The sequence below is a fragment of the Peromyscus eremicus genome, chromosome 8a, assembly GCF_949786415.1.
Source record: "Peromyscus eremicus chromosome 8a, PerEre_H2_v1, whole genome shotgun sequence".
In the NCBI taxonomy this organism is placed as follows: Eukaryota; Metazoa; Chordata; class Mammalia; order Rodentia; family Cricetidae; genus Peromyscus; species Peromyscus eremicus.
Genome location: NC_081423.1, coordinates 97,078,571 through 97,101,219, shown reverse-complemented (window position 1 = coordinate 97,101,219; position 22,649 = coordinate 97,078,571). Strand labels below are relative to the sequence as shown.

Here is a 22,649-nt window from a genome sequence, read left to right as displayed (position 1 = left end):
GCTGATCTAAGTTCTACAAGCTGGCCTTGCCATATTGATTCACCTTGAGGCGCAGCTTGCTCCCCCCGACGTCTAGCTCTCTGGAGGGAAAGACAGGTGCAGCCGGCAAGCCATTATCTGAGGAGCGGAGACAAAAACGGGCGCTGCTCCTCAGCCTGGGCGGCCAGCTGGAGAGACGGCACACTTCCCTCTGCTTACGGGGAGGCTAGGGCAAAAGCCACATGGCCACCAGGACACCCTACAGCACCAGCGGCACCCGCGTGGCTTTCTTCCCTCTTCTCTGATGACAAGAGCCAGATAAAGTCCTATGGGAGCTGTCTGACCCAATGCTGTCTGTCTGTCTGATCTCAGAGCATCCCTTTGGCAGGGAGAAAAGGCAAGCCACACCCTCCTGGGTACCTGCCAAGGACAGAGGCACGTGGATCCCTAAGAACATCAGAATAAACAAACAGTGCCTCTCCTGAATCCTTGCCTTTCCAAGCAGGCCCTGCCTTCCTGGGACTCACTCAGGGCAGGGAAGGTGAGTAGTGTTTTTACTGACCAGGTGAAGCCACAGATGAAGTTACAGACTTGTTGGGGCCAGATGCGGGGTAAGCAGGAATCTGACGTTATGGCATCCGTAACAGATGTCTTAGGGCAATTGAGAGGACACAGGAAATGGTTTTGTTTTTTTTCCCTAAGCACACACTCAGTCCCCAACTCTTAGGCAGAGATCGGGAGTTTTCAGAGACCAGCTCCATTGTTCATGCGCTGGAAATGCAGCCTGGGGTGGCCACTGACGAGCTAGCTTGCACTGGAAGTGTGGGGACGGGAGGGCTTCTCCCCAGTTCTCTTAGGCAGCACTGCAAGTGACCTGGCTGACATCCTTGGTCTCTGAGTCTTGGTGTGGAGCTTCCTGCAGCTCAGTGTGGTGTGAAGCATGCCAGGACCTTGTCTTCCTTGGATCCTGGCATCTTGTGGGACTGGCATGAATTGGGCTACCTGCCTAGGTACCACTGATGCTGGTGCACATGGACCATGGCTCTCCCACCCCCTTTCCTGGGGCCACTATGACTGTGAGGGTAAGACACAGAGTCCTTCTTAGTGACTTTACTATTTTCTTCTTCCCTGTGAAATGGGAAGATTTCTTTTTATTTATTTTTATTCACAGGGAATTTCACAGTACTGAAATGGCATGGGGGACTTCTGAGCATACTGAATGCTGCCCAAGTCTCTCCTTTTGTTGGTGGCAACAAAATCACAGAGCTTAAGCCAGCAAAATGGCTCAGTGGGTAAAGGAGCTTGTAGCCAAGCCTGATGGCCTGAGTTTAATCCTTGGGCACTCATGGTGGAGAAAACTGACTCCTGCAAGTTCTTCTCTGACTCCACACGCATGCCATGGCACAAACACATGCATGCAAACACATACAAATTATATAGCCCAGGTTAGCCCCAACTTATATGTAGCTAAGAATGTTCTTGAAGTCCTTACTCTCCTGCCTCCACCTCCCAAGTGCTGAGATTATATCTGTACCACCATGCCCAACACTATTATTTTTTTCATGCTGATTACATACTAAAAGATACTTTCATATGTTTAATAAGTATTTTTTGTTTGTTTGTTTTTTCGAGACAGGGTTTCTCTGGTAGTTTTGGTGCCTGTCCTAGATCTTGCTCTGTAGACCAGGCTGGCCTCAAACTCACAGAGATTCTCCTGGCTCTGCCTCCTGAGTGCTGGAATTAAAGGCGGGCACCACCACTGCCCAGCATTTAATAAGTATTTTAAATCGAGTATATTCTTAAAGATTTATTTTTATTCCCGTGTGTGCACATATGTGTGGGTGGCTGGGGAGGCCAGAAGAGGTCGTCAGATCCTCTGGTGCTGGAGTTACACGCAGTTTTGTGCTGTCTAATGCAGATGCTGGGAACTGAACTGAACTCAGGTCCTCTGGAAGAGCAGAAAGCCATCTCTCCAGCCTCAAACTTGAGCATGTTCCTATGGGGCAGTGGAGTTTCACTGTGGCCAGTGTTCTTTGTGGGTACCTGTGATGTCCTGACTTGTTGGGAATTTGAAAGACTTCTGCCTCCTGCCAGACCTCAACCTTAAGGTTTAAGTATGGGAAGAGCTGAGTGTCCTGACTCTAACCTCTGCCGTACCCCGTCTGCATGGGGGCTCTGAAGGGCCGGGCTGGAGGTACGGTACTGTCTTTGGAAAGTACAAGGAACAGTGCAGCTGGGAGAGCATTTGCCTGGTGTACACGGCCCAGGTTCAATCCCGAGTATCGTGAATGAAAAAAAAAAAAAAAAAAAAAAGGTGAAAGGCTAAAGAGGCTTGAGTCCCCTTGGGTTGTGACAGCCAGGGTGTCCTGTCCTGCAGAGAGAAGGTGCTGACTTGGCCTAGTGGGAGAGAGCTAGGGAAACAGCATGGGGCCTAAGCCACCAAGCTAGAGGGTTATCTTGTTACAGGAGAAGCTGGAACAGTCCTGCCCCCGGCCTGTCTCCTACAGCAGGACCTAAGAGGGTAAGAAATACAGCTGTGGTGGATGAGGACGTGTGCCCATCAAGGCCAGACTATGTACTACAGTCTTTCCTTACTTCCCGAGTGCCCTACAGGGACATGGGTACTGGAAACCACGACTCTCAGAGCCAAAGATGAATCCAACAAATACTGTCCCAGTATGTCAAGGCCCCAGGCCCTTCTCATAAGCAGTCATTTCCTTCATACTTCCTGGAGCCCCGCTTCAACTCAGAGCTCTGTTCTGGTCCCGGATACCCACACTGGGATGGGCTCAAGCGTGTACTGCCCCAACCCTGTGCCATTTCCTAAGTCTTGTTCGTGGCTCTGGCTCCAGTTTAGCACATACAAGGAAGCAGCCATCCATCGAGGTGGCCATCCATCACTGTGGCTGTCAGGAGGACAGCACTGTCTTCTCCAAGCAGAGAATCAACATGCCAGAGCTAATGATAATGAATGGCCAGTGCGCACGCATCAGTGGCTGGGCCCGGTGCTCTGGCAGGGAGCTGGGTCTGGTGGAGGACGTGGCTCCAGCTTTGTCCTTCACCGCCACCCTGCCCTCCCAGGGCACAAGGCCATGGGTCTGCTTCTGCCTGAAGCTGGGTCACAGTGGGTGGGGTGGGGGACTGACAAGGGCACATGAGCCTGAGCTGAAAGCAGGTGCAAGTGATTGTTTGTTCTTTAACCCATGGGACTAACTGCCTGCAAAGGAGCCACATTCAGACACAGGAAAAGAGCTGGGGTGGAGGGGGTTAATGCTGCCCCAGAAGCTGCTGCATCTGACAGACGGCTGAGGGGTGGAGTCTGGTTTTGTTTCCAAAAAAGTCCAAAATTTCAAGTTACAGCGGGTTCAACCTGAGTGCCACTTCACTGCTGCTCTTGGGCAGACTGATGTACCGCCGCCTTTAAAGTTGAACAGTCAGAAGACTGGCAAGAAGGGTCAGCAGGAAAACGCAAGCCAGGCAACATAAAGGTGGAAAGAGAGAAAGGACCTCTACAGGCCACCCTGGCATACACCCTCCCTCCCCTTCTCTCGGTCTCTCCTCCCCTCCCCCGACACAGACAGACAGACAGACAGACAGACTCCTCCCCTCCCCCGACACAGACAGACAGACAGACAGACAGACACACACACACACACACACACACACACACGCATGTGCGCGACACAAAATTAAGTGGAGGTGCTGGGGGCTCAGCACTGAGGGGAAGGAAGCGGCCAGCACAGCAGCAATTGGCATAGGCAGGGACAGACTCAGTGTAGTCACTGAGGAAGTATCCGCTATCATCATCCCCAGCCTCACTTCCTCTGTGGAGGTGTGATTCCCAACACTAGCACACTGGCACACTTCTCCTTGTGCTCGAAGGAGGAGACTAGTTCACTCTAGTGACTCTACCTTCCCAGCTGGCCCAGGACCTTTGGGAGCTTGAACACCCAGCACCAGTACCAGCTAATCTGGGGGGCTTTGGAGGTCAGGGGAGTGGGATGGGGGCCCACGTGCCGGCAGCTCACACCTGCTCGACAAAGATCCTCAGCACCTCTTCTTGCTCGACCTAGGGTAGTTAAAGCTACACAAGGTACGTGTTCCTCCGTGTGTGTGTGTTCTCCTCACAGATTCTTTGGTGTCTGAGTCGGTCCATCCTTCCTGGCTGTCATTCATCTGCCTGAGCAGGGGCTGAGGTCTCCTGTGTGTTCCCAGGAAGGACAAGACAAGCTTGGCAGGAGTTTGATGTACTTTGGGGTTCTGGGTGGACTTTTCCTGAGACTATATGGCCTGCCTCTGCTGACCTCGCCTGTTAACAACTCACTCTGAATACCTTTTCTACTGAAAGGAGGGAACTCAAACTAACCTGGCTCCTTCCGGTGCTGGGCGGGTCCCTGTGTGGTCCAGAAGACCAGACTCCATCCACTTTTAGGACTAATTCTATCTACCCCATGGCTACAAGCTTCTCCTGGAGGGGCCTGGAGCAGAGGCCTCCCTCTCCACCCGAGATAGAGATACAGGGCAGGCACTCGGTCTCCAGAGCAGCCGAGCTCCTAGTATGAGAGCAGGAGCTCTGGTCTTGTCATCCTTCAATGTCTCCCCCTCCGTGCACACAGGTGGCGCCTGGGAGGCAGTCTCCATTTTTCATTCCCGAGTTGTCAGGGCAGCTTGGTTAGTGACCGTGGGGACAGCAGAGCCAGGAGCTTGGCTGCCACACAGCTAACCTCCTCCTTTCTGGAGATGGAAACATAAAGCTTCAGGCACTGTCACCTTCCCCACTGAAGGCTGCTTGGCCTTCCCTGCAGAGTGGCCAGCTAGTGCAGAGGGACTGAGGAGGAGAGCAGAGGAAGACACGGAGAGGCAACCGACACCAGGGCCAGGTGTTTCGAGTCCCCTGGCCTGAAGGAGCAGCCGCTCTGGAGCTGCAGGGCTGCTGTGGCTTGAAGGTGGTGGCTACAAGGACCCACCCTGTGCAGAGACCACACTTGTCACACAGTGGTGTCCGACCCTCCCCTCTGCCGACCACAGGTGCTCTTCCCTTGCCTTGGGAGTGCTCAGGTGGCTGTCCCACTAACCTCCTGGAGGAGCAGCAGCTCTGGTCTGGTGGGTAGATCTGCATGTGGCAGAAGTGCATGCAGATCAGAGCTGGCAACAGTGGCGCTGCATTGATGGGCAGCTGGAAGAGAATGGCCGTCTTCTCTGAGTGCCCAGCACAGCGTTCTGGTTGGTCTTGACTGAGGCTGGCCGAGGGTGCAATTGCCAGCCTATGGCTCTTCTCTAGGAAAGGCTAATGACATGTCTGCTTCACCCTGATTGCCTGTCCACAGAAACCCCAAGTTCTTCTCTATGCACTGATCTTTTTGTGTGCTGAGAAAATGTCTAGAAAACTCAGAGTACAACGAAGACCACCAAGGCTCATTTGGTCCCCTCTACTTGTTCAGCAGCCACAGAGAGTCCTAGGGAGTAGCCACTGGGCAGGACAGTTTGAGCACAAGAAGGCTGGCTGCATGCAGATGGGGAATGGAGATGGGAGTCGGGACGCACGGCTTTCATTTTCTGAGGCAAGGCTTTTCCTGGACTTCTGGGTAGCAGCAGTTGAGGGGCAGCACAGGAATTCAAAAGCCACTTGGCAGCAGTGGAGGACAGATGGCCCAGGATTACAAGACCCCTGACTGCTGGCGGCGACTGGGAGACTCTCCCCTGGGGCCACCACAGACCTGGGGACAGGTGGAAACCAGAGAGCCCTCCTGTTCCCGGGTGAAGGTCTCTTCTTGGGGACCTGCAGCCTTGTTTGTCGTCACTGACTAGTCGCACCCGGCTTGGAAAACAAATCTGGGGCACTTGCAGGGGTGGGGTGGGAGAGCAGGTCTGAGCCACGTCCCCAGGCACAACAGCCCTAGCTGCTCTATGGACGCCTGACGAGGATGGTGTTTGACCCACTTTGAGGGGAGCGTGGAGCTGGAGAGCAGGAGGCGACAGTTCTGAATACACAAACAGAGAGGAGGGAGCCCTGTGGGTCCTTGACAGCCCAAAGCAGGGCGGCGGTGCTCCAGAGTGGCCTTTATTAGAAAGAACTGCGTTTTTAATAACACCAATGGGGTGCCCTGAGCTGAGCCAGCTGCCGGTGAGCCAGAGTGGGAGGCACCTGTGCGTGAGCGGGGGTGGCAGGGTGGGGAATGGGATTGAAATAACAATGCTGTTGTGGCCCCTTCTAGTCCAGAGCTCCCATGGGGCAGCCAGCTGGGTATCCAGGGAGGGAGCCACCAACAGGTCTAAGTCTTGTTGCTTTGGGCTCAGGGCAGAAGGCCCTGGTTGCTGGACCTGTGGGAATGAGGGATAGTGCCGCGGCTGACTCATGTGTCCCTGGGCCACCTGCTGCTGACAGAGGGACAGGACTAAAGATAGCCCCCCATGCCCCAACAACACGGATGAGTCTGCTCACTTCCCTCAGGTGGTGGTGGAGGTAGAGCTGGAGTACAGGGAACACTGCTGGGTGTCCCAGAAGGGGACACAGGCTGCTTTGCCGATACTGGGAATCATAGCTCATTTTTGGACATGGCTGAGGCAATGTCCCTGACCTCACAGCCAGTCCCGAGGGAGGCACCTCCTGAGGCTACTCTGGGGATGGGACAGCTGAGTGTGGTGGCAGTGAGGGTGATCCTCCTGTCCGAGTGCTGAGCAGGTGCCAGGCATGGTCCTAATGCACCTTCTAGTCCGTCTCACTGGATCTTCACAGTCCCCAGTGAGGCAAGTCTTTCTTGCCACAGCACAGAAGAGGGTCCCAGAGGATGGAAGCCTGGTCTGTGCACAGTGGGAGAGGATGCCGTCAGGCTACATAAAGGGAGCCAGGCCAGAAGGCATGGTGACAGCCAGCAGGTGTGGCACCCAGGTGAGGCCCTGTCACACAGCTGTGGCCAGTCTGGAGTGGCTGCCTAGGAGAGCCAACTGGAAGACCACAGGCTGGCAGCGAGGTCTGTGCCAGCCTGGAGGATAATCTCCCTTACTGAGGACAGCAGAGATTCTCCTTGTCCTTGTGAATTCAGAGGCATTTATGATCCAAGTACCCTCAGGGCTGAAGTGTTGGCTCAGCGGTTAAGAGCACTTAGTGCTCTTTGCAGAGGACCCAGGTTTGATTCCAGCATCTATACTGCAATTAACAACTGTCTGTAACTCTAGTTCCAGAGGATCCGATGCCCTGTTCTGACCCTCTGGCACCAGGCACTCATGTGGTACATATCCATCCATCCATCCATCCATCCATCCATCCATCCATACATACATACATACATACATACATACATACGCATGCAGACAGACAGACAGACACACACACACAGATCAAAGTACCCCAAATCGGCCAGTGTGGCATGTGAAATGAATCCACACTGGCATCTGTCACCTATATCCTGACATTTTCCCTGGACAACTGGCTATTTGCAAAGACCATTTAAGCCTTCAAACCCCACTGTGGAAACACAAGGCAACTCACAAAGTAAGGGAAGGGCAGAGGAAGAGCCCCCAGAGGAATGAACCTGAGGCTCCTGGGCACAGCTCTGGGGGCCTGCGATCGACCCCAGCTTCCTTTCAACAGATGGCAGAGCAAATTCCTAATTAACCGCGAGAAACGTTCCGGCTCAGCACATTCATCCACGATTTTCCGGTCCCTTTGGTGCCTATTCTTCCTCTTGTCTTCTGGAACCCGGGCCAGCTCACTGCCTCTCTGAGCTCCCTACTCAGCTCTTGGAAAGGCACAGCCTCATTTGAGGGTGTGTGTGTGTGTGTGTGTGTGTGTGTGTGTGTGTGGAGAAAGACTGCGCGTTGGCAAAGTGTGAGAAAGGGAGTTAGAGAGGGAGGCGGAGGAGTGTGGGGAGGAGGGTCTTGAGAGGGACGTGCCACACAGCTGCTTCTCAGAGGCAGAATGAAAACTTGGCAAAGCCTCCTGAGGACAAGTGGGGCTCATGAGATCACTGCCCAAAGGGTGTTCTAGAAAAACTGCCCGGGGGTGAGCTTGGCTCAGAGAAACACCCTTGCTGTGGCCCAGGGCAGGCTGGGGTCCCTTCCATGAACAGGCTGCCTGTCTGGTGTAGTTTGGGGGCTTCAGTGGCCTTCTTCTTCTCTCTAGAGCAAGGTGTTAGGTGGAGGAGAATGCCTGCTCCTAGTGGAGAAGAGAATTGCCCTGGCAGTCCCTCTGCCCCAGCTGGGAGCTCCACCCCGCTCACTATGGTCTAGTTTACTTAACGGCAATTTCCCTCTTCCTGGGCGGCTCTGTCACTAGGAAGCCCAGCTTTTTAAGTCCAAAGGTCTGAGTCTCTCATGGAGAAAAATGACTGCCTTGTGTTCTGTCGCCCACAGCAGTGTGCCTGGGAGACTCCTGACAGTTGATTACCTCTCAGCTCCAAGGGAGAAGAGAGGCCAGCAGTGGCGGAGGCAATGTGTCCGGGCGGCAGCATGGCTGCCGAGTGACAAAGTGCCAAGGACCCCCACTGTTGGCCTCTGTGCAGGCTCCCGCTGCTGCCCACAGACCCTCGGGACCACCGTTTCCCGCTCTGTGGCACACAGGAGCTGCTTGGAGGCCCCAGGAGTCCCAGGGTAGAGTTGGGGTTCTGCCCTGTAAGCGGCAAGGTGGCAGTTCCCATAGGGGAACAGTGGCTTTGAATTGGGGACTTGATTATACGCCTTGAACTTCCTTTTACTTCATTTCTTTTCCTTTACTTACTTCTTTCTTTCTTTTGTTTTTTTTAGAGACAGGGTTTCTCTGTGTAACAGCTCTGGCTATCCTGGAACTCACTCAGTAGACCAGGCTGGCCTTGAACTCACAGAGATCCGCCTGCCTCTGCCTCCTGAGTGCTGGCTGGGATTAAAGGCGTGTGCCATCACCTGACCTTACTTTGTTTCTTTAAGATTTATTTTTTCAGTTTTGGTTGTGAGCATTAGCCTTTAGGAGCTAAGTTCTTTCTCCAGCCCTGTTTTCATTAATTTAAATTGTGTGTGTGTGTGTGTGTGTGTGTGTGTGTGTGTGTGTGTGTGTGTGTCTGCATGTGAGTATATGCACATGCACACTGGTGCCAGTGGGGGCAGAGGTATCAGATCCCCCTGGAGCTGGAGTTACAGGCGCTGTAAACCATCCACGGGTGCTGGGAACACGTATGTGCACTTACTCCGGTGAATGTTGACGGCAGTGTGTGAACGAAGGTCAGAAGACAACCTCTGGTGCCAGTCGTGGTCTTCAGCCTTGTTTTAAGACAGTCTCGTTGCTGGAGATCCCCTGTCTCTACCCCTATCTTCCCATAAGAGCTGGGATCCCAACCCCTGCACTACTGTGTCCGGCTTCTATGCGGGTTCTGGGGAGCCAAACTTAGGTCATCAGGTGTGTATGGAGAGTGCTTTTTACCTACTGAGCCAGCTCACTAACACACCCAGGTGTCTGGCCAGACTCAGGGGAGGGGAGGATGGAAGGAAGCAAAGGCAGGTTGGAGCGAGCCTTCCAGGGCCCGGGGCATGCTGGCATGCGCTTTGCTGGAGTTCTGAGCCAATCCTTGTACTTGCAAGAAACATATTTAGCCGGGTGGTGGTGGCGGCGGCGGCGGCGGCGGCGGCGGCGCACGCCTTTAATCCCAGCACTCGGGAGGCAGAGCCAGGCGGATCTCTGTGAGTTCAAGGCCAGCCTGGGCTATCAAGTGAGTCCCAGGAAAGGCGCAAAGCTACACAGAGAAACCCTGTCTCGAAAAACCAAAAAAAAAAGAAAGAAAGAAAAGAAAAGAAACTTATTTACTGTTAGCCTCTTCCTTTCCCTTCTGTGAGTCCTTCCTCCCCTATTTCCTCTCTCTTTGAGACCGGGTCTCACGTAGCTCAGGCTGGCCTTGAACTCCTGATCCTCCTGCCTCCTCCTCCTCCTAAGAGTGGGGATTATAAATGTGTGCCACTACACTGGGCCCAAGCTTCCCTCTTTAGATGGATACATCCTTCAAAAATATGGAAGTTAACTGTCATTACCAGGGCTGTTGTCCCCTTATGGGTTGACACAGGAATCCATCAAGCTGGTCAGAACACGTCCCCCCTCACCCCTGCTCATCCCTCAATGTCATCCCAGCCATGGAAAGAAATGACAAAGAGTCAGCCTCAGGCTAGAGCTTAGAGAGCCTCTTCCCAGGCCAAGGACAGGCAAGCACCAGCAGGCCAGAGGCCAGACTTGTAGACCCAGCCTCAGGGAGTGAAAGGAACTGGGTGACAGAGACCATTCCTCTCCAAACCCTGCCCACAAAAGACACACTGGAACTCTCACAAACACCACATAAGCCAAGACGTAAGACGGGGGGTGGGGGTGAAGGTGGTGGTGGGGTGACTCGACGACACAGCTTGGGTCTGACCCCTGCCAACCCTGAGTTTTGGGCACCAAGCCCTCTGGGGCTCCTGGATTAGAGAGTTGCTCTAGCTGGGGCAGGCCAGGCTGCTTGAAAGGATGACCCCCCACTTCCCAACTGGGGAAGCCAGGATTCCCATGGTTCCTCCCACTGCGCTGGGGGAACTAGGGCCTGGGAGAAGTGGCCCTTAACAGAATCATCATCCTGCTGGGGTATGGCAAAGAGTCAGTAGCAGCCTGCAGCCTTGGTCCTGTTAAGGAGGCTCAGGACAGCCAGGAAGAAGGAGTCCAGAAAATTCTGTGCTGTCGGGGGTGGGATGGGGACTCCTGGACAAGTCCCCTGTAGCCAAGGCTGGCCTTGAAGTAACTCACTTTGTAGCTAAATATGACCTTGAACGTCTGTTTCTACCTCTATCTTGAGTGCTACAGTACAGGTACATGCCACTATATCTGGTTTTATTTGGTGCCAGGGACCAAACCAGGGCATCATGCATACCAGACAAGCACTTACTAAGTTACATCCCCACCCCACCCCGTGTTTTTAGCTTTTATACTGAGAAAGGCAGATACGTGACAGCCAGCCAGAGGAGAGGCAACAGCAGCCTCACAGCTGATCGTCCTCAACCCTGCCACACCAGCCGCGGGCTCCTTCCCTGAGGTGGAAATGATCAGATACCTGCTGCTAACCCGGTCCAAGGGGGAAGACCCCCAACTCTACCTGAGGACAAGAGCGCTGTCACCCGGGGGCATCGGTTAGTTAGAACTATAGATGGTGTGGGTATCTTTCCACACGCTGGTGGTCCAAAGCTCAGAGGCCGAGAGCAGCTGCTACCAAGCCCACTGGGTTTTATGGCTGTACCACATAATCGCACTCTTGAGAAGGCAGAACGGTGTTGTTCCTGTCCCCTCCAGGGGGCACAGCCCGACCTAGCACGGTCATGTGAAGGAGGCTGGACCAGAATTAGCAGTCCAGGTCCTAGCCCAGTTCCATCCATTCAGTGTGACCTGGAAAAAGGCACTCACATTTCTTTGGTACTAAACTTCCCCAGCAGTAAAAGGCCGACAGAGCACTTGCCTTCTCCTTGCTCTCTGGAAAGGTCAAAGGACCAGTCAGGCAGACTGAACAGAATTTGCCTAGCTTCTGTGCAGAGGCCAGGGAGTGGTGGGGGAGGGGGGGGTCTCAGACTCACCGATCCATCTCATCAGAGAGGTCAAGATCTGCAGGTACTTCGTCTTCTGGACGTCGAAGAAGGTGAAAGGTCCAAGGAGGAGGGTGAAGACAGCCTGGGGATGAAGAGCGCAATGAGATGGTGTGCACAGGTGTATACACAAAGCAGGCTGTGAGGACAGAGCAGCCTGCACACACTGCTAAGGTCTGGCAGTAACACAGGTGAATACTTGGACTTCTTCACAGAGCCTTCCTGGGGTCCATCAACGTCACTGAAAATAAATCCCAGGGCTAGAGGCAGGGTGGGAGAGCCCAGAGCCTCACTTTCCTGCTACTCACACTTCCTGTTCTGATGTCACTGCCACTTCTAGGCAAGGCCCAGGCTTCATCCTGGGACCCCTACCCAGTCCATCTGATGGACTCTGGCAGGCACCGCTGAGGGAGCCTCGGACCCAGCAGTGTGCTACTGTAATCAAGATCAGGGATGAAACACCAGTGAGACGATCCAGAAGGAATACCAGGCAGGCCCTCATCATCACAGGGAAGAGGACAGAGGGAACAGAGGACATGAGGGCTCTGATTGGCAGAGGCAGCTGAGAGGATAAGGATGTCCTCTTTCAACAAGGAGGGGAACAGAGGACAAGCCAGGGCTGCTGGGGCCACTTAGGGAAATATCCTGGATTGACAGGGAAGGCCTCATCTAGAAGACCCAGGAATGGGGTTGGGAAGCCATTCAATGGAAGAGTGCTTGCCCTGGGTTCAATCCCCAGCACCGCATAAACCAGGTGTGGTGGCACATGCCCATTATCCTAGCCAGACCTGTTACTCCAGCACTCTGAGGGTGGAGGCGGAAGGACTGGGCGGCCAAGGTCATCCTCATCTACACAGAAGAGCTGGGAATGAAGAAGTCAGGGGTGGGAGGTGAACTGCTCCAAGATCGGGGGGCGGGGGGGGGGCGGGAGAGGGGAGCGTGGCTCTGGCCCCCTTAGTTCTTCCCTTTTCTTTGGAGAACAAAGGAAAATGCTTAACTTAAAGGAAAAAAAAAATAGAGCCCTGCCTTAGGCTACTGATCTGTGGGGTATGTAGACCCCTTTACAAGAAGCAATTGGGGTAGATATGGGGATGTCCCAGAGGGAGGGGGGGGGTTGGGCTCTCCATGCCAAATTGGCTGCTCAGGAAGCAGAGGGATTAAAAGCTGCTCCTTGGAGTTAAGATGGTACCATTTCCAATCTGCCACTCGGAAGCAGGCGAAACATCAGCCCTTATTAACATTTGCACTGTGCCATTTCATCACGCTGATGCTAATGACACTCACCAGAGACGCAGCATACGGAGGGGTGGTGCGGAGCCTCAAGAACTTGGGGAGAGGAGCCTACCATGGCGAGCTGGGCTCTGGCCCTACGAGCAGGGTGACCCCATCACAGCTGCCAGGATTGGGGGTGCGGGGGATGGGATGAGACAGTTCCTGTGACAGGCATGAGGGAGCTCCTGGGGCGGGAGCCCACTCCGCCCCGTCACAAGGAGGGCAGGAAGTGGGGGAAGCTGTGACCTCTTATCCAAGACCATTATCATTGTGAGAATGAGTGACAGAAGGATTCCAGAGCAGCCTAAGAAAGACTCTAATTAGCTGGGGTGGGTGAAGGCGTCCTGGCAGTCCTGGGAGATTTCTGGAGAGAAGGGCCTTCTGCTGGGGGCCTCAAAACCAGCCTTGCTTCTGTTCAGGGAGGCTGGGATGGATAGAGAAGCATTTGTTTAGGCTGGGTGACAGCAGAGGGCAGGGGAAGGGACTCTCTGTGAAGGTAAAGGCAGGGTCTAGGGTAGCCCAGGCAGGAAAGCTGGACCACAGTAAGAAAATGCACACCAGCCACCCCCCCTAGCTGAGCCTGTCTGCATCATCAGGAAGTCGTTTAGGAAAATTCCCACTTCAGGAAAACTTTCCATTGATGAATTTCTCTTTTGACGCAAAGAGAAGGGGCGTCAGGGAGAGGCATAAACACAAAATGTGTCCCAGTGCCTTTGGTCTGCTGGGAACTGGGTTCTTGGTATGCCTGGGGTGTAGGCAATTCAGCTCTGACCTGGGATGTCTCCAGCTGCAAACATGGTGTCCAAGTGTGGAAGCCAGAAATCTCGGGGGGGCTCATGTGGAAGGTCAGATGTCATATAGAGCATGACACCTGATTTTTAGAATGTTCTTTTTTGAGAGGAGGGGAGGGAGGGAGGGAGAGAGAGGGTTTCTCTGTGTAGCCCTGGCTGTCCTGGAACTCACTTTGTAGACCAGGTAGGCCTGCTGCAAAGGCCCAGGGTCACCCTCCAGGGTCCTTGCACAGAGGCCTCATCTGTCATCTTTCCCATCCTAAGTGCACCCTTGTAAAGATTTCAGGACACGGGGTACCCCATGGGTAGAATCAATTCTAGGTGCAGAGGGTCCCTGGAGCCAACCGAGTGACAGAACGAGGGCCCACCTGTTAGTCCAGACAGCAGGTCTGTCCTCGGAACAGGACCAGGTGGTAAAGAACTCTCAGGACTGAGCTCCAGCTGTGGCTGGACAGTGGCTGTGTTTCCCGTTGATGCTCAGGAACACAGACCAGCTTCACTCCTGAGGAAGTTCAGGGTCCACCAAGTCACAGGTAGCATGCGCACACCACCAAACAGCGGCCCCTGCACGGGCTGTACGCTCACACAGCAGAGGGAGCCCGGATGGAGCAGCAGACCTGGAGCTAATTAATGAACAGCTGTCCTTGGCAAATCAGCTCAAGCCAGAGCTAAGCAACTGCAGGAGTGGGCATCCAGAGTGGCAGAGGGCGGGTGTGGAAGCGGGGAGAGAGACTGGGTCCAGCAGGGCAGAGCCCACCACTGAGTGATCACCAGCCAGACGAGGTGCGCTCTTTCCCTTTTACAGGAAGACGAGAGAGAAAGCCAAGGGACAGCCTATCCTCTTGGGTCTTCCAGTCTAGCCCATATGACATTATAAATTAGCTGGCTCCTGAGCAAATTTTTCCAACCCCCAAATGCCATTGATCAGTTCCAACTCAGTCTCCTCTCAAGGACTCTCGTCGCCCCTTTCATTACAGAAAGCAGGGACACCGGTCACAGCAGCCAAGCATGTTTCTTTTAAAAAAAGAAAGAAAGGAAGAAAAAACAAAACAAAACAAAACAAACCAGCAATGCTTTGATTTCTAATGAAATCTTCAAGCTGGTTTCTGGGAATAAAGTCTGAGACAGACCGCGAGGGGCAAACAGGGCCACTCAAAACTCTCTTTCTGGGTCAGTGAGTTTTGCTGCACACCAAAGGCCCCACAGCAACCTTGCTGGAGCTTGATGGACACGAGGCAGCGCGTGTTCCCAAGGCACTGCAGGCAGTGCTCAGCCACTGCGTTTTTAGAATGTTCTGGTCTACTGTGTGTCAGCTGTCTGCCTCCCTGTGTCCCCGGGCAGATGACATTCACCTCAGCTGCTCAGGTGTCAAGCGCCCAGCCATCTCCAATCTCTTTCTTGACTCAAGCACTAGATTTCTGTGGCTACCATAACATGTCTCCAAATAAGTACCTCCAAAGCACAGATTCTCTCCAAACCCAGGAGTCCCCAGTAAGGTCCAGCAAGGCTCCCAATGGTGCCACATAGCGCCCCCTACAGGAGAATGCACACCCAGCACATGAACCAGGCAACAGGATGGCCAGAACCTGTGTTAGAAATGAGCCTCAGTGACAGAATGGGGACTAGAAAGCTCCTCGTCTGCACCCAGTCCTCTGTCCCCTGGAAACAGACCAGGGACCAGAGGGCCCGGGGCAGGCACTGGGAGCCTCACACAGGCTGGATGGGCCGGAAAACATGGGGTTTTGTTGAGGTCAGGAAGTGCCGAGACTTCACCTTCGAACTCAGTGGTTCTCAACCTTCCTAACGCTGTGACTTTTTCATACAGCCCCTCATGCTGTGGTGACCCCCAACCATAAAATTATTTTTGTTGCTACTTCATAAGTATAATTTTGCTACTGTTATGAATTGTAATGTACAATGTAATGTAATCTGTGTTTTCTGATGTTCGTAGGTGACCCCCCTTGAAAGGGTAGTTCGGCTCCAAAGGGGTCACGACCCACAGGTTGAGAGCTGCTGTTCTAACTGCAGCCTCCATTCCCTCATGCAGTGGATTGCCTCGTGCTGGCTCTAGAGCAGGGTGGGCAGCGGGAGATACTGTGCTGTTGACAAGGATCCTTAAATCAAGAACACTGCTGAGGCTGAGCCATGCTCACCTTTGGCCTGACCCCACCACACTGGGCATGCTCTGGAAAAGGCTCGAATTCCACTCAATCTCGTCATATATCAAATGGGCCTGGACAGGCCAGGTGCGCCATTTGCTGTTTAGAAGATGGGATGACATGAGTGACAGTCTACACCGTAGCACCAAGTAAAGTGGCGTGATGCCTACTTTCCCTGTCCCCAAATCTTCCTGGCCAGAGAAATGAAAACATACATTTGGTGTCAATCACAAATTAACTGTCCCATAAGAGGCTCAGAAGGCTCAGGTCCCACCGCCAGACAGGACTCCATCACGGTCTCAACCTCCTTGTCCCCACTTTTCATCACTCCATCACCCTGTGATGACGCCACTGTGAAGCCACTGTGAAGGCCACAGGCCTTTCACATCTGCAGAGCACCTGCATACACGGCTTCCTAACATCCCCCCTCACGTGCAAGGTCATCAGAGCAGGTGGCGCGCCCACATCTCACTGACCGAGGAGACGTTCAGGGGCAGGGGAGGAAAGATGCCTGGTAAATGACGACATCTGACAGTCTGGCTCTCTCTGCAGACCCAGTTCACTGCATCCGCCTCACAGGAGGCTGCTTCCCTCTGCCCTCCCCTGTCCCCCAGCAAGCTAATCCCCCCTCCTGCCTTTGCCCCCTGGACCCCCTGCTGACAGACAGTCTCCCTCACACTCTCTCTGGCAGCCCATTCAAATGCCAGCCTCCTCTGCGGTCACTTCAGGCTGCTCTGGGGCTCGTGACTGAACCACCAGTGCATGGTGGCACCATGTGACTTCCGTCCTGCAGGGAACAGGGCTGCTCCTGCACCCCAGCAGGAGAGTCAGCACACTGAGGGCAAGGACCATATCCTTGCTTGTTCCAACAGCTAGAGAAGACTTTGCACACATGACATGAGTAAGCACGAACAAGTCTCCGTGGGCTGGGTTGCCCTCAGCGAAGTGCCGGGAGGAAGGCGTCATCACCGTGTCGGGGAAAAGGCATCCCTAGCTTCGCTGATTCGCTTTGTACCCCAAGTGCCGGGAGAAAGGCATCCCTAGCTTCGCTGATTCGCTTTGTACCCCAAGTGCCGGGAGAAAGGTGTCCCTAGCTTCGCTGATTCGCTTTGTACCCCTCACTACCCTTCCTGCCATTGTCCGGCAGCTATGCAGAAGCACACCTGTTGAAAAATGATGACCGTGTTGGGGGTGAGGGTGGGATCTCTTCCCAAAAACAGTTTGGAGGGCTGGGAGGTGTGGCTCAGTGGGAGAGGGCACATGTGAGGCCCTCGGTCCCATCCTAGAACTGGGGGAGGGGCAGGATATGAAGGAGAGGAGCCTGGCACTCAGCTCCTGCCCTCAGCAGTGCTGCCCAGCCCCCTGCCAAGGGAAGGGATCCCTCTAGACTGTAACCACATAGTGACTCTGGAATGGTACCCAGAAGGTCACATCTTAGAAGAACCCTCAAGAACTAAAGGCCTTCAAAGGGGTTGGTCTTTCTGAAGCATCTACCTCTTGGTAGGATTCCCAGTCATAGCCCAGCCGTCAACTTTTCCTGAACAAAAATGACCCCTAACACCTGCTTGTCATCTTTCCCTTGCCGAGAAGAGGTAGAGTGTCCTGCAGCTTCTGATTAGAACTTCAACTCTGGCAATAAGATAGTGGGAACGACTCAGAGAATCCAGCCGGGGTAGGGTCAGGTCCCTCCCCCTCCCACCTCTGTGGGTGCAGATGGAGGGAGAATTTCCGGGACAGTATGCTCACATGGTACCTTTCACTCCCAGAGAAGGCTCTGGACTGAAATAGGGCGTGCTGAGCCCTGCTGACCACTGTGTGCCCTTAATGGGCACTGAGCAACTTCCTAACCAAGTGGGCAGTTCTCCAAGTGCCTGTTTATTTACACACCTCTAAAGGTGAGTTTGTTTGTTTATGGTATCCACAGAAGAGTAGGTCCGGGATCTCAAGGATTCTGGCACTTTCCATCCCACTGGCTGGCTTTTGGGGTCACAACACAAAAGGTCAACAAGCTCTACTCACTCCAGGGCTTCCCCCTGTTAATTCAGCATGGGGGGCGGGGGCGGGGGGCACTTCCTAGAACAGCAGCGATGGACCGCTGCGTGTCAGGGCTTCCCTAAACACACAGGCTCTGGAAGGGCTGAGGGCAGAATTCACAGTTTAGAGCATGTGAGCCCCAGAGGAGTGGGTTCAAGTGGTGGTGGCCACATGCCAAACGCACAGCTGAGCTGTCTGGATTGATCCTGGAGGGTATTTCAAATGAGAAAGGGAGGGATGCCAAGCTTGCAGGGCTGCTCCTGTTGAGTGCTGGGGTTAAAAGCTAATTGGGGTTAATAGCATCTCGGCATGAACCCATTCCTAATTGAACTTGCAGCACGTCCTTGAAGCGTAGTGAAGAAATGCTCGAGGATGCTATTTTTATTTCTCAAGTGGCTGTGAACATTTGGGGCTGGGAGTTTTATTTGCCTAACTGAATCACAAATTCTGGGGCTTCATCTACAACAGGCAGGTGAGCTCTGAGTGGGAGCATGAAGGGTGAAGGGGGCACTGAGTTCAGATCTCAGGGATGGGGTGAGGATCGGGTACAGACGTCCTTGTTAAGACAGCTCTGCTGAGTCACTCAATTTCTCAAAGTGCATCATATGTAGGGCATTTTCTCAATTAGTGATCGATGGGGGAGGGCCGAGCCCATTGAGGGTGGTGCCATTGTTGGGTTGGTGGTCCTGAGTTCTATAAGAAAGCAGGCTGAGCAAGCCATGGAGAGCAAGCTAGTAAGCAGCACCCTCTGTGGCCTCTGTATTAGCTCCTGCCCCCAGGTTCCTGCACTGCTGGAGTTCCTGTCCTGACTTCCCTCAGTAATGGAAGTGTAAGCTGAAATAAACTCTTTCTCGACCCAAGTTGCCTTGGACATGGTGTTTCATCAAAACAATAGTAACCCTAACTAGGACAGAAGTCGGTACTGGGATAGTGGGGTATTGTTATGACAGACTTGACAATGTCTTTTTTCGGGGGAAGATTGTGGAAGGACTTTGTAACTTTGGTCTAGGAGAGCCACTGAGTACTCAAAGCTTGGTGAGCTGTCATGTAGAAACTTGGGAGGTAAGAATGTTGAGAAAAATGCCGACAACTGAGGCCTGGCCTGTGAGGTTTCAGAGGAAGCAAAAATCCTACCAGGCCTTTTGTGTGAAGAATCTGGTGTCTGGTCAGCTGGAGCTGACGAATCGGCTGTGATTACCAAGAGACCAATAGCCTTTAATCCCAGCACTCGGGAGGCAGAGGCAGGCAGATGTCTATGAGTTCTAGGCCAGCCTGGTCTACAAAGCGAGTTAGTTCCAAGACAGCCAGGGCTGCACAGAGAAACCCTGTCTGGAAAAGGGGAGAGGGAGGGAGAGGGAGGGAGAGGGAGAGAGGGAGAGGGAGGGAGAGGGAGAGAGGGAGAGAGGGAGAGAAGGAGGGAGAGAGAAGCTGAGGTTTATGCTGTGTGACAGGGCTGGAGTCCCTTATCTGAGTGCTGGGACCCCAACTCAGATCTTCTGCCAAGAGCGGTATGGACTCTTCTGTGGCTTTTTTTTCTTCCCCTGGATTCTTTGAGACAGGGTTTCTCTGTGTAGCCCTGGCTACCCTAGAACTCACTCTGTAGACTAGGCTGGCCTCTGCCTCCCGAGTGCTGCGATTAAAGGTGTGCGCCACTACCACTCAGCTGTGGTATGAGCTCTTAACTGCTAATTTATCTCTGCAGTCCTCTGCCTCCCATTACAAATGTATTTCTTTACTATGGTGGGACATGTGTGCCACGTCACAGGTGTAGAGGTCAGAGGTCAGAACCCATGGGACTGGTCCTCTCCTTCTACCTTTATGTGGGTTCTGGGGACCAAGCTTGTAGGCTTGTGCAGCAAGTGCCCGTGCCTGCTGAGCCTCCCCAACCCTGCTTCCCTTTTGGAAGACAACTGTAAATGAACAGGAGGAACCTAGCTGTGCACTTTCTGACTCATCTTCCTGACCACTTCCCAGCCCCCACTTAGGTGAGTCACCTTCCTGACCTTCAATTTGTGGCAGGTTTTTATTGCAAATCAAAATCCACCTTTCCCACTGACTTCTACATTATTGGGGAGGGGGGCAGCGGAGGAAAAGAGGAAGAAAGTCATCCTAAACAACCTGGGAGGGCACTGGGGTTCCGGCAACACCACACTGATGGAAATTCCACATGCCATCTCCCTGCCAAAAGGGGCCCATGTCTGCCCAGAACACAAGCCATGGCCCCCAGCAGCTGACTCTGTCACATCACCAGCCCCTCTGGCCCAGCCTTTAAAATCAGGACAAGGCCTGGCTCTTGGTCCAGGCAATGGTCCCCAGTGGCTAGGAAGCCTGCAGATGGGAGGTGGTTCTGGGACTACATTCTGAGGGGTGCTGCTGGCAACCAACTCCCCCTGCCCAGAGCCTCCCCTAAACTCTCTGGGCTTTCTGAGACATGGGGCTGCTGCCTGTCATCTAGAGAGGCTTGGCCTTGGGGGCTGGGAGGAAGGGCTTTGAGAGCTGGCAAGTGAACCAGCTCTTTGGAGCACCCGCTTCCCAGGTAGGATGCTTTCTAATCCTGGCTACTGTTTCCACTTCAGAAAACAGGTGTTGAGAGGGATTAAAGGCTTTGTCCAAAATCTCAATTACTTAGCTGTAGCTGGGATTAGAGCCCGGGTCACCTGTATCCAAAGCCTATTTCCTGCTTACAGCACTCAACTGCCCACGACTGTGCCTAGACAAAGGGCCCCTCTTCCACCGCCCCTCCATCCCCTCCTCAGACCCGGCTCCCTCCGGGGAGGAGGGCTGGGCAGGTGGGATGGTCTTAGCCTGGCACAGCCATTGTTTCTCTGGCCCTGTCATTTGGGCCGGTGCCTGCATGCCTGTGTGGTCTTTCTCAGCTGACAAGCCAGATGGCACCCGGCGGTGGGCAGAGTTCCAAGAATCTGATGCCAGAGCTACAACCTTTGTGGTTTGGGGGAAAAGATAAATATTGTGGAAAATCCACACGGTCATTCACGTAATGACTATAAGCCATCGGGGTTTCTAATGGATGGTTATCTCCTCACAAACGAGACAGAGTGAGGTGGGATCTAGCAACACCAGGCCCAGGTGAGAGGTCACGTGGGGAGGGGAGGGGAGGGGGGAAGAGTGTGCATGCATGCATGCCTGCGTGTATACAAATGGGCATGCATATACATGCACAATGGGCTGTGGCAGTGGAGAGCTAAGAGCTCTGCCTGGAGGGACAGAACTGACTTTGGAGGCAGTAACCTGGTAACCCCCTGTTGGCAGGTCAGATGCAAAGAGGAGCAGGCAGGGGAGCAGGAGTGGTGAGCTGGGGTCTGCAACTTCCACACATGTGGATGGCTTTTAATTGCTCCCCTCCAACTCAGTCCTCCAAAGGTGCTCTGGTCTTTGCTGAGGAAGAGTCTGTCCTGGTGGTAAGGACCAGAGGATGCTGTCCCTTGGGGAGAAGAGGAACTGGCTGTATATGTGGAGCTGGCTTTGTCAGGCTAGGACAGTGGCTACCCAAATGTAGCTGGCCCTAAGAATCCAGCAGGCCTAAACGATCCCTGAGCCCATGCAGGACAGAAGGCTCGTGAGACCAGAGTGAAGCCAAGGCATGGCAAGGGCTCAGAGCATGAGCATCCTTGGAAGATGCTGATGGGGGGGAGGGAGATAGACATGGAAGGGACTCTGGGAGGCAAGACAGAGTCTGCCAAGCGGACCCCACGGAGGGAGGTGCTTCCAGGCGGTTTTAAGCAAGAAAACAACAGTCAAATGCATCCACCTGGTTTGTACTTGGGACCTTGGGGGGGGGGGCTTCTTTCAGTTTTAATCAAGTTTTTTTTGTGTTTGTTTGTTTTTTCAGTTTCAATTTAATTTTTTTTTTCTTTGAGACAGGTTCTCTCTAGCTATATAGACCATGCTGGCCTGGAACTCGCAGAGATCCACCTGCCTCTGCTTCCCTGAGTGCTAGGATTAAAGGTGTGTGCCACCGTGCCCAGCTCTAATGAGTTTACAGGAGCTTTAATCCTGTGCTATGAAGGGTGCAGGGAGAACAGGACTATTCACTTGTTCCACAGGGACAGAGGAGTGGAAGCTGTCACAGGCCCTCCTAGGAGCCTATTGGAGGGTAGGCAAGAACATACAACACGTACTTGACTAGCATAAGCTCTGTAGAAACCTGCACAGGACTGGGGGATGTGATGGTTAATTTTAATTGTCAACTTCACACAATCTAGAATTATCCTGAGAAGAAAGTCTCAGTGAGGAATTTCCCTGCTCCGCTAGGTCGGTGGGCATGTCTGTGAAGGGCTGTCTTAATCATGTTGATGTGGAAAGACCTGTCCTACTGTGGGTGGCACCATTCCCCAGGCAGGGGTCCTGGATTGTGTAAGTGAAGAAAGCGAGTCAAACACTAACAGGCATGCATGCAATCATCCTCTCTCTGTGGACTGTGGATGTGACCAGCTACTTCAAGTTCCTGCCTTTACTTCCCTGCAATGATGGACTGTAATCTGGAACTATAAGTTGAAATAAACTTTCTCCCCTAAGTTGCTTTTTAAAGCTTTTTGTTTTGGTTTGGGTTTTTTTTTTTTTTTTTTTTTTTTTTTTAAGGATTTATTTATTTATTATGTACACAGTGTTCTGTCTGCACGTATCCCTGCAGGCCAGAAGAGGGCATCAGATCTCATTATAGATGGTTGTGAGCCACCATGTGGTTGCTGGGAATTGAACTCAGGACCTTTGGAAGAGTAAGCAGTGCTCTTAACCTCTGAGCCATCTCTCCAGCGCCCCTTGGTTTGGTTTTTTGAGACAGGGTCTCTATACATAGTCCTGGCTGTCCTGGAACTCACTATGTAGACCAGGCTGG

The 22,649-nt window shown here is 53.3% G+C and overlaps 1 protein-coding gene across 2 annotated transcripts in view; it reads right to left on the bottom strand.

Annotated features, from left to right (window-relative positions):
* Tmem104 (transmembrane protein 104) overlaps positions 1-22,649 on the bottom strand; it is a 57,753-nt gene that overhangs the window by 7,261 nt on the left and 27,843 nt on the right. For both annotated transcript variants that reach the window (XM_059272082.1, XM_059272081.1), the window contains exon 9: positions 11,530-11,623. In XM_059272082.1, the coding sequence (XP_059128065.1) occupies positions 11,530-11,623 (94 nt within the window). The remainder of the gene's footprint in view (positions 1-11,529; positions 11,624-22,649) is intronic.